Source organism: Phallusia mammillata, chromosome 8 (genome assembly GCF_965637545.1).
Source record: "Phallusia mammillata chromosome 8, kaPhaMamm4.hap1.1, whole genome shotgun sequence".
Classification (NCBI taxonomy): domain Eukaryota; kingdom Metazoa; phylum Chordata; class Ascidiacea; order Phlebobranchia; family Ascidiidae; genus Phallusia; species Phallusia mammillata.
Genome location: NC_137259.1, coordinates 14,614,937 through 14,627,515, shown reverse-complemented (window position 1 = coordinate 14,627,515; position 12,579 = coordinate 14,614,937). Strand labels below are relative to the sequence as shown.

Below are 12,579 nucleotides of genomic sequence, written 5' to 3'. Positions count from 1 at the left end.
AAACGATAGGAGTGGATGCAAGTACAGGATTTTCAAAGTGAAAAGAAGCAATGTGTGTTATTGCTGCCAGGCATAACATCAAGTTTATAGAGCTCTTCTGGCAAATGTGTGAGTAAACATGGCTTTTTGCAAAATTTTCATTTAATGTTTGACCAGTCCTCAGGCTTTAAAACTTCTGAGACTTATGCTATGTTTTTGTCTGTAATGTGACTCGTTTAAAGAAAGCGACCAACCCGCACAAAAACTTCAAGTCGTAAACTCCTCTCGCGGTTCAACAGTTGGTAAAAATCTAAACAATGTGGGTAAAAAGTGCAGAGTTCCAACGAAACCGTAACTGCACTTTAGACACATAAGTAGGGGAAAGCGGGGTATAATGGGACACTTAAGCGGAAACCGTCGTAGCTTCGTTAACACTGGTAATATTGAACCCAAACTTACCTGACAGGTAGTTTAATCTATCTCCTACAGAAACCAACCCAAATAGCCAAGCTTTACTTTACAAACAACAAGTTATTTTAAATTTCCCAAGGGTCCATTTTTTCCCATTTTGCCCCATGGGTGGGGTAAAATGAGGTTTTGTCAAACTGCACTAAAACGAAAAAGAACAAAACACACAAAATAGCAACAAATTGTTTTTTTGCATTTATAAACAAAGTATTTGCGAAAAACAACAACAAATCCAACCAATGAACACTTTTTTTCAGTAACAGGCCTAATCACTGACATAAATCGCAAATATAGCGAATACACCTTTCACACTCATCAACTCCAGCACACGAGTAATGTGCCCACCTATGACAGATACAGCAACAAATCCATCCTTCTGTAGAAGTGGAATATAATTCCTCACAAAATAAGCAGGCTGCATCTTCTTCCTGATCAACTTTCACATTGTTTGCAGCTTTTTTATACTTCAAAGACTTCTTGCAGTGTTTTCCTTTTTTAGGTTGTTTTTCTTTGTTTGGTGTTTGTAACTTCAGCTTTGACAGGTAAGGGGAGCTAGTTAAAATACTTGTTGAACCTCTCTTTCTTTTTTTTCTAATAGTTGTTTGTTTGACTTTTGGAATTGGCATCACATCACAAATAGATTGGGCAAATGACAAATCAAGATTTGATGTAGTATCAGTGATACTGGCCGCATTGTCCATGTTTGGCTCAGCATTTAGCACTAGGTTATTTGAAGGCAGATCTTCTAGAGGTGTTGTGACTGAAGGAGTGGTTATCGTAGATGGGATAATATCAGTGGTTGTCGAGGGGGCATAATCTGCCTCATCGAAGACATTTTCATTTACTGGCCAAATACCGGTTGTTTTGAATCCATTAATAGCAGTACGCATAGTTGCTGCTTGCAAAAATGCCTCACTGACCAGCTTTGCTATTTGAAAAGCAGATACTACTCTACCCGGATTGCTTCATAACCACTGTTTGACCATTTGAGCATAATAAGTGCTCAGTGGCTTCATAAAGCTCACATCAAGAGGCTGCAGCCGATGAGTGCAATGCGGTGGAAAACAAAGCATTATGACTCCATTGTTCTTAGCCAAATCAATAACGTCAATGTTCATCGTATGTGTGGAATGACCATCAAGTAATAACAAAACTTTAGAGTTCAGTGAAGCATGACTAAATATAATAAATTTTTTCATCCATTCAACAAATAGATCTGACTGCATCCATCCTGAGGGGTGGCATGTTGCCCATGCCCCAGACATTGCACCATCCATAAGCTCTGGTTTCATCCGCTTTCTGGGGAATATAAACATGGGTGGCATGTACTTTCCATCTGCGCACATGCATAATTCCAAGGTAATGGTTTGGCCTCTTTCTGCTGATGTTAATGTACCGACTTGGCGTTTACCTTTAATTGAAATTATTTTGGATAGGGACTTTGGTACGCTTGTTACACCTGTTTCATCACAATTATAAATTGAACCAGCCGTTAACTGATTTTCTTCAATAACTTTAACTAACAATGCAAAAAATTTGCCCACAACTACTTTGTTGAAACCAGCAGCACGAGCAGCAGATGTAGCTTCAGGTTTACGAACAGAGAGGCTTTGGTGTCTTTTTAAAAATCCTCGAAGCCAATCTTTGCCGGCTAAGCCAGTGTTTTGATTAAATTTGTTTTCTATGTTGTTTCTTTTAGCAACTTGAAATGCTAGTCCACGAAGTTCTTTTGGAGTAAGACCAAACAGTGATGCTTCCAAAATTTTGACATATTTAACCAATTGCTTTTCTTGTACAACAGAAAAAATTGGTCTGTATCTTCCAAGTTCTGCAAAATTTTAGTATTGGTAACATTTAAAAAACACAGTGACAGTGAAAAGTAACCTAACATTAATCGGTAAATGCAGCTGATATACTGAAAAATCTGGGACAGTATGTCTAGATCTAAATATCATGATCTGTTACAGTCATACCTTTCCTGCATGCTGTATTTAATGTCTGGCTTTTTCGGAACCATGACACCCTTCTTTCAAGTGTACTTTTTGGAATATGGAAACTTTCTGATGCCTCTCTGTAGCTCATATGTTTGTTTGTCACCTCTAATACTGCTGATTGCATGGCTTGCTTGGACCAGTTTTGCCTATTAAGTTTTCTTTTATATATTCTTGCCATGGTGGTTGTCTAATAAAAATACGAACTGCAATAGCTTACATTTAAATAAAAAATAATACAATTTCCAAATCCTAAACCAATTCTTTGTTTCTCAACTGTTTAGCAGCTAGCCAGCTATGCTATACCAATAAAAATACTACATTGCTTGCCATTGTAATAGCCGAAAACAATAAATATGGGTTAGTTGTATTGCAATACCACAGTGGGGTAAAATGAAGTGGGGTACTTCATTTTGCCCCCCGCCTGTACTGAACAGAAAAAGCTTTCACAAAAAATATTAGTAACTGGAAAACTTTTTGATTCATTACCAATTATTTTGTCTCAGCACTAACCAGTCCAAAATAAAGAATTTTTATTTCTAAACTGTGTATGTCTTGGGAAAAAAAGGATCAAACTTATGTCACTCATTTTAAGAAACAGGCTATTTTTAATTTTTTTGCTCCAAACTTTTTAAAGAACCGCCTAAATCAAAATCTTTCCTTGACAAGATTGATACTCAAAATGGCCGCCTAAACACAGATTCGGCGCACGGTGGCGTAAGTAGGTCGCCTAAAAACGGTCAACTTCATTTTACCTCACCACCTCATTTTACCCCGCTCTCCAGAAAAGTTTAGGCTGCAAATATGGATTGTGCAAATTCATTCAGTATTGTGTATTTTCGAGTGCTTTAGGTACGCTGTTTCAATTTGCAAATTTCAGCAGTATAGAAGTTACTAACTAACGTCCACAACTCCACATAGCGCTTTAGATTTCTAATTTTTGCTTTAGTTTCTGCCAACAACACTATATGTAAATGAAAACATTACTGCATACCATTGGTACGCAAAAATTGCCCCAAGACAGGCCTTGGCGGAAATGAAACACAATTTGAATCTGTCAACAATATAATTTTGCTGCGCGCATGATTTGAGCAAAACGCACTGTTGTGCAACAAACGGACATTCAGCAAGCAGTATTATGTCCAGGAACTAACCTGTTTTGCTATACTAATGCTTCTAATCCTATATGTAGTTCGAAAGAGTATAACTGAGTTTTACTTTTTTTTTCTTAAAGCAGCTGTCATTTGAATTTAACAGTAAAGTTAGGTACATAAACAAACAAATAGGCAACCATATGAAGTTAGATAGTCCTAAAGTTAACATTTTTGAAATCCCTTGTACATCTAATTATTGATATCTTTCAGCACAATGGGTAGATTCTTCAAGAAACAATGCTATTGTGTCTGTAACAAACAATGTGCGTTTTTGAGTCTCTGTCAACACCTTGGTTCCTAACAAAACAGGCTGGCAAAAACTAACTGTGCTAACTAATACTAACTAATAACTAACCTAAAAATGTAAAAACTAAACTGTGGGGCGGTTGTCTGATGTGCCGAAAATATCTTTTGAAGTGCAACTCATCGCTCTGATGGGAAATATCTAGTTACTGCGTGAGGCAAAGTTCCCAAGGGAATTTTGATAACTATTGCTTTGCACGCAAATATCGGTTGTTGCGTCCTGATTGAAACTATTGATGGATTTGGCAGTAGATGTAACTTCAGGATAAACGTCGTGTGGATGTGACAACCATACTTTCGTAAGCACAGCTACCTAACTTAGAGAATTGTAGTTTAGAATTTAAGTGAAGTAATCAGACCAAGTGTTTTATAGTTTGGTTATAAAAAGGTTCAAAAAGGAATTGAAAATCTTTGGTGTATACCTGTAAAAAAAGAATTTAAAATAAAATTTAAAAACCCAACGCTACATGCGGCCACTCAGACCAGGGGTGTCGAACACGTTGCCCTCGAAGAACTAGACATCTAGATTCTAGAGCAGTGGTTATCGTACTGTGGTACGCTGGAGCTTTTAAGATGGTACGCGAGTAGCTTACTACTATACTTATTTCAATTCAGTTAATGAAATGCAACTTTACTAACCCAACTGATCAGCCTTGGCTTGGGGCGAAACTCATGTTATTGACAATATTTTCTAATTGCTAACCTTGCTGGTTTTAGAAACATATGGTCTTTGTCAGAAAGAACAGGCCTAGCTCTTAGTTTACCCATTCAAACAGGGTTTAGGTTTTAGGAGGTTGTACGCAGCGATAGAAAAAATCGTCAGGTGGTACGCGACCAGTACTGTATATGGCTGAGAACCACTGCTCTATACTAGGGTTGCCATATTTTAAGATACACAATCCCTGACAAAATTTATCTCGGTTGCGTTAACCCAGTTTTCTCAAACTTTTTCGTTATTTTTTCTAAACGGTCCCTTTGCCATTATTTCGAGTGCTCGCGGTCCTTAAGCCTGAATGTGTATTTCAGAAAAACGAAAGTTGATTGCAGGACTTTAGCTAATTATGCCAAATTGCGCATAACAATACTGATCCAAATCTGACATCACATCGAATGCTGGGTTTTCTCGAGACGCGGATTTTGATTTCTGTACTTAACGCGTACTGTCAGACAACTAGTAACAAACAGGTATTGTTACTCGGGTACACACACTGCAAAACGAAACAGTAACTTTCTGCGTTAACTTGCGCGCCGCCAGTTTACCTCCTTACGTTTCATGGTATAGACGCGGTTGTAGCTAACTACAAGAAACTTTGTCCGTTGGTTCATTACGTGACTTTTATTACTTGACTTCCTGACTTTTAAGTACATTTTAACATTTTTTTCTCTGTTGGTACATTAATTACATAGCATATATATATATATTTTTTTTTTCTTAAATTCCTGACTTTTAAGTACATTTTAACATTTCTCCCTGACGCAGATTTAAACACTAAATTCCCTGACATGTCAGGGAAAATCCTGACGTATGGCAACCCTACTGAATACAGCAACAACGAGAATTTTTAGTTATATTTCGTTTTATTGCATCACAAAAGCAGTGCTGAAGTGCAATTTTGAACATGCAAATTATGACTTAAATTGCACTTTTCGGTGTGAGAACTTTAAATGTGACTTTGGCATATTTTGTGTCGCAAGTGCACGTTTAACCTGCTCTCAACAAAGAATATTTTAACCATATCCTTTCATTGTCTCTTCGTGCATGGAAACAATAATGGGAATGGTTCTGTGCAAAAATGCCTGCAATGCAATCATTAACAGTTTTACAGCCGAAAGATATGCTGTTGTCTTATTTTGACAACAGGTTTTCAGGTGTTGTGCAATTTTGTCTTTAAATTTAAATGTGCAAATATTTACTTTACAGTACATCAGTTTTCAATGTAGATGCTAAAGCATTTTATGCATACAGAATGCTATATAAACACTCGACCTATTCATGTGCTGTAAATAGTGTTTTTTAGGCTGGTAGCATCTCTCATATCGCGGCTAACGTCAGTGCATGACCGAAAGTTGGAAAGATATTTCGTTGTTATAGTGCAACAGAAGAGTTGTGTCAGAATTTACGCGTAGGTTTTTAGAGTGGGAATCAATTAAAAATTCAACGCCTTCGCAGTGATATTACTTAGTTAGTACCGTCATTCATTCAGTCAAATGTGTTTGTTTGTCTAGCCCAGTTTGTGTGAAAAGTTAGTTTAAAAAGCTTGTCCTGTGTTAGGTTGCTTTTTAACCAGACATTTTGTTTGCTGTTAACATTGTCAACGAGTTTTTATCAGTAATCAACAATTTTCGGGAGTGGTGCAAATTTAAGCAGAAATGCTTCAACGGAGAAGGATAGAATAACAGCAGTTTGTTGAAACGTTAACATCATAGCTTTATACAACTTTGATAATTGGTTTGCGGGTAGTTTTGTCCCCACGATTTTCTTTACCAAATGATTTAAAAACTGAACTTATAAGGGCATATTGCTTTCAAAACAATAGACCAATTTTAGATGTAGTTTGCAGACAGTTAAAATTAGGCAAACCACGTTTAATTAGCTACATCAACTTAAAAAGTTTTTCAATTAAAACTGGCTAAATATACTTATAATTTGTTCAAAGACGAATGTTTAGTAATTGAACGTTTCAAACACTTGTAGAAACTGAACTCGTTTGTGATGTAATAATTGCGTCATGACGAGGCAACTGAAGAGGTATGGGTCATAATGCGTTTGCTACATAGTTACTGGAAACAGGAAATAGTCCTGCAAGACATCTGTGACGTAATAAACGATTCGGCAAGTGAATCAGCACCATTATACGAGTTGCGTTAGGCAATGTGGGCCTTCTATTGCAGAAGTATAAAATTGCTTCCTAAAAATTCGTTTCTGTTTTTGTGATGATAACAATCGCCTTCAGTGTACATGAAAACTTGCACTTTTTGTAAGGTTACTAATTTAAACAATTTCATTTTTTACATGTAAATACAAAATCGGTGCAAATTTAAAGTGGAAGCATTTGCATGCTACCTTAGCTTTAAACCACTATTTGCAAACAATATTTGTATGTAAGTTTGCCCTTTTGCGTGCGAAAAACTTGTTGTACACGTTTATTTGTAACGATTTGTGTTTGTACAGATTCCGACCTCCTACCTATACTTACAGTAACGTGTATTTTCAGGTTGGGTTATAGGTTAAAATTTTATAGCAAGTGATAAACACGCTTTTGAAGAAGAGAACAATAAAGACTTTGAATATGCGGCACTTTAAGGTAGTGCTGCTTGGTGCTGGAGGTGTAGGGAAAACCTCTATGACTACACAATTCGTTCAAGACAAATTTGAAGAAAAGTAAGTTAAACTGTAAACTAAGAAAAAAATACCAATTTTGGACGATGTTGGTGCTCATATTTAGGGGTTGGTTTAAAAATAGGTCTAATCCTGATCTCCCAAAGATGCATAACAATCTTATGCATATTTGCAAATTTTGTGTTGTTTGTATCATTAATAGCAAAATTCTGCTCAAAATGCGCCAAAACATATTTTGTTTGATCGGTGTAAAGTTTCTTAATTTTTTTCGTAAAACATTTGTTTAACAATTATTGGGGTATTGTTTGCTGCCTAGCTATTGGGCATTTGCCTCTGATCAGGTCCTTATGACTTTTGAAGTCTGCAATTCTATAATGTAGGGTCATAGATTCTTTCTGCGTCTATATATGCGTATTTTGATATTTTAAGGAGCGTTTAAATGCCATCTACCATGCTTTGTTTGAATACACAACACAGTGCAAAGTTATTTCGAATAATTTTGGCTGAAACTCAAACGCCTGTCAGCTGATATCCGAATGAACTGCAGTTACCCTCATTAGGGAAAACGCACATCTTTTTGGCTATATTTCGCTAATGTCCTAAAATGTTACGAACTCCATGAGGGTTTTCGGTGCAGCACAATTTAAAACTGTTTCGCACGCAATACATGTATTGCCTTTGTTTGAATAGTTACCAACAAACCAATTTCAGATCATGTATGGACATAAGATTTGAACAAAACAGGTGTGACTTAGATCCTCCTACTTTACTGCATTTGTGTCGTGATTTAACATTGTGAGATCTAACTGTCTGGCTTAATTTGGACCTTTTCATGAAAAACTCTTTTGGGCCTGTATTTTTGGTTTCTAAGGCCCTCTTAGATTACCGCTTGGTAAACTGTAAAACTTTATGAGTCATAATTTGGTGACATAATAGTTTTAAAATTACCCAGTAAAGGTTACCGCTTTGTTAAAGTGTACGTGTTGCCTTATAAACATCATTTCCTGTTGTGATGAGACGTATTTTCCAGCAACTATCATCCCTTCGGTCATTCTTGGGTCGCAAGGCCCTGGCATCCATCAATCAATAGTTTGACCTTATTATTGGAATGAATCCTCTTATTCGTGGCAGGGCGCAAGGGATTTGGTAAAATGCGTCCGTTATTGCATTCGTGACTAGCAAAAATAGCTTTACATTGTAGCTGCTACTTTTGTATGTCAAGTCATGCTTTGACTAGGCTGTATATATTAAGTTGGGTTTTCAATCAATACGCCTGCGCTTGCGAATTTCGTTTTATCGGCCCATTTCTTGCCAATCTGGATCTAATTAAGCAATCCAATCCAGTTTAATACAGTGGCTCTCAAACTTTTTCATTATTTTTGTTTCAAAACGGTCCTTTTGTCATTATATCGAGGGCTCGCGGTCCTTTAGCTGGAAGGTGTATTTTAGCAAAGCAAAAGTTGATTTGCAGAATTTTAGCTAGTTATGCAAAATTAAGCTTAACAATGATCCAAAAACAGTTTGTGACATCACAAAAAAACACATTTAATATGTCCAAATTCAAATAAAGAGATAACATGTTGGTCTGGCTGAATTATTCCACGATTAAACTAGTAACATTTAAACACAAACACGGATAGAGGTGAATACATTCGCATGCGCCTACAATGTATTGACGTCTTCGAATATTGCACGAAACTTGACACTTTTTGTTATTCACACCCAACACATAGGTCCATTATCACGACAGTTGTATTTGCCTAATCCAATAAAGTTTAATAAAATTCACATGTTTTCTGTATATTTGCTCATTAAATCGATGTTACTTTCAACGCATATGCAACGATTTTCCCTTAGGTTATAATGTATCGAAACCGATCCTAAAGATTCTGAGCGAAACCAAATAATTAAGAAGCGTTTTTTCGACCCGATTTAAACGAGTCCAAAAATATCCTTCAAAGGTGTATCTAAATAAAGCAACGCTTTTTATTATTGCACAAAACCATTATGGTCAACTGTCAAATGCGTATTGGTTGGAAGTGAAAATTTCGGTTTCGCCTGAGTATTTACTCAAGTTTCTGACAAAACGAAACTTGCCTATATGATGTCACATTCGGTAGAACTGAACGAAATCTCAGTCTGTTTTTCGCTTCTAATTTCATAATGTAAAACTAAGTCAGGGGTGCATAACCTTTTCGCTACGACGGCTGCATCGTAAATCCTTATTGTTCCGGTCGGCCAGTGTCTACTTGTTTTTGTTTTAATGTTACTGACGTAAAGAAACATGTTTATCTCATATAAATACCATCAAATGGTGCCTACAACTCCAGAATTTCGAACTTGATTCAGATCGAGCTGAACAGTACCATCAGTCTTAATTGTTTATGACGTCATCATATATATTATGACGCTTGTGTTTCCTGTTTTTTCGCATTGTTTGCACACAGGCGTACAAAAAGTCTTACGCGTAGGGATTTTGGGCTGGCAATACTCTTTCTAGCCCCACAAAATCTTTTAAGGGCAGTTTTAAACAACAATAATTTGTATTTACGTCACGGCCGCCAGTACACATAATTTTGTTTACATGTTCGGCCGCATAAACTCGTCTTTGTGGCTGCATGTGGCCGTAAAATATTATTTTCCACAGGATTTTTCTCTACAATATAAGGCAACCTATGTCGACGATCACTAAATAACTGTGTTTTATATTATCCAATACCTAATGAGCGTAAATTTTGGGTAGTTAGCGATATTGCGTGTAATAGATAAATTAATAAAAGTTCATTGTTGTGTAGTTATGAACCAACTATTGAAGAGATCCACAAGAAAGTGATCCAGCTGGATGGAGAGCAATGCATGTTGGAGTTGGTCGATACAGCTGGTATGGACCAGTTTACACAAATGAGAGAAATGTACATAAGAAATGGTGACGGTTTTATTCTTGTCTATTCGATCCTTGACCCCACGACGTTTGAAGATGTTAAATCGATCCGAGAACAAATTGTCCGAAACAAATATACGTAAGTTAGTTGAATTAAAGATTTGAAATTATTTATATTCTTTTTTGGAACATACTTAAAATTCCCTATATGAGTACTACAAAGTTTTTAGCACATTTGAATCGGTGTCTGTTTTGTTTGGGTCGCGTTTCAGAATGTCGAGGTCGCCAAAATGGACTAAATAGTCCTTATTCAAATAGAAAAGACAACAAAAACATAATTAATTTTAAAACTGAATCGTTTCAAACAGTGTTTCTAACCTTTATTTATTTTTCTTATTCATGAGATTATTCAAATGAATTTCATTTACTCTCTTATTAAAACACTACAACTATTTCAATACGAAAAAAAACTGCGATCTATGACGTCATAAACAAAACTGGAAATGTAAAACCCCCAAAAGAAAATGCCCCCCCCCCTCCAGGTTGTGAATAAGAACCACTGATTTAAACGTCAATGGTATAGTCTCGTAATTATATAGTGGCCTGAATGTAACAGTCTACTTCTGAATAAACTATGGATACTTTGAAACGCTATACACAGATCTGTGATGTTCCAGCGACAAAGCAAAAAAAAAAACAAGCAAAATTATAACGTATACTGCATTGACCGACATTCTAAAACGATAATTAAACTGATGTTATTTGTTTTTTCAGAGAGCAAGTACCAATAGTGCTTGTAGGGAACAAGCGAGACTTAGCTGAAGCCGAAAGAGCCGTGGACGAAGACATCGCCGAAAAACTTGCCGCTAGATGGCCTCATTGCCGTTTTATTGAGACATCGGCAAGAGAACATTATGAAGTAGAGGACGTCTTTCTTCATATTGTACGACAGATTAAGGATTTCGAAAACATCAGAAAAACTCGCGTCGATGCCTTGCACAAAGAAGCGTCCACTAGGAGGCGATCAAGTGGCAAATGCTCCGTCATGTGATCTTTTTGTTTTTAATTATTTTTTGATTTTTGTTGGCAAGTTGGATAGATTTTGGTAGGAAGCCTTTTTGTCGATTTTAAAGCTACATAGGTTTAACTTTGAAACTTGGAAGTGCAGATTTCGTTAAAACTGAGGTTTTCAACTCAATTTTTAATTTTAAATTTCGTAAAACCCAGCTAACAGTACAAGTTTCTTTAACACAATAAATATAATTTTTGCTATTTGCCCCTAAACTACCTTTGCATAATTTTTCCCCGAATGAAAACCTATAAGGCATTGTGAATCTTTCAAGAATTTGGTTTATATCAAGCAAAGAACTAAGCAAACCTTGAACATTATCTAACAACATGAAATACTTCATTTACTTCGAATAACCCAAGTTTAAAATTTGGAAGCCGTGCAATTTATGATTTTGTCCAGTATTGTTTTAATAGTTTTTCGGAATACTTTGTCGCAATCTTTACTGTTAAGTTTACTTTAATTTTTATACAGAACTGTTTTTTAAGGGTACGGATTGCGAAAAAACGAATAAATTACTTTCTTGCTTTTTGCCTTAATTTATTTTTGTGTAGAAAATGCAAAACAAGTGTATATTTGCATTTTTAAACATTTATAGACACGCGATATGTTCGTTTGCAAAGCAACGATTTGTATTGCATTTTGTATTGATTTTAACAAAATCTGTTTTTGCTGCAATATTTTAATGCATTCCAGCGGACACATACAGCACGGATTTTTGCCATAATGCGTTGCTTTTATTTTGACGTTTAACGAACCGCTTTTGTTTAACGTTAGGTTTAATCAGGGTTTTTTTTTACTTTTAAACTAGTTAACGTTGCAGCTGTTTGTGTCTTATTAGCATACGAACGTGAATTTGTATCGCTAACGACCTAACATTTATTTTTAGTCTCTTAAAATGCACTTGATTCCACAATAAATCAAACTTTTTGTTATCACAAGAAACGAAAAAATAACAAAAGATGTCGCTTTTTTTCATTCAAGTTTAAACTTTTGATTGATATGACGTTACAAATATTTTAGACTTAAATTCCCTGCCGTCTGTTGATGACGTAATGACTGACATCATCCGATTGTGGCGCAATACACATGTCCCTAAAATCGTTTCTTTTTTGTTCAGCTTTAGGCGACAAGAGCAAAATAGTCAGCGTTTCTTAATCGGGGCCCATTGCCAATGCAGTGGGCCGCAAGATTATTCCAAAGGGGCGCACCCACCGATAAAAAAAAATTTCACATGCAAACTTTAACACATTTAAATGTCAAAATGTCTATAGTGGTATTCATGTGTTAAGTTACTGCTTATTGGCTATTGTGTCCTTGACCTTGTTTCTTTGCAATACACAGATGTAAGAGTATGCTGTAAATATTCAGAAGAATTTGGTACTTGTGGTTAC

General features: G+C 36.0%; 1 protein-coding gene and 1 pseudogene across 1 annotated transcript; one reads left to right on the top strand and one right to left on the bottom strand.

Moving 5' to 3' along the window:
* Nucleotides 1–619: 619 nt before the first annotated feature.
* On the bottom strand, nt 620–3,194 carry LOC145205249 (uncharacterized; annotated as a pseudogene).
* Nucleotides 3,195–7,114: 3,920 nt separating this feature from the next.
* Nucleotides 7,115–12,286, top strand: LOC145205511 (ras-related protein Rap-1b-like). Its single transcript, XM_080078254.1, has 3 exons — nt 7,115–7,277; nt 10,031–10,255; nt 10,891–12,286. Exons 1-3 carry the CDS (start codon nt 7,186–7,188, stop codon nt 11,165–11,167), a joined length of 594 nt encoding a protein of 197 aa, XP_079934380.1. The 5' UTR covers nt 7,115–7,185; the 3' UTR covers nt 11,168–12,286.
* Nucleotides 12,287–12,579: the final 293 nt, after the last annotated feature.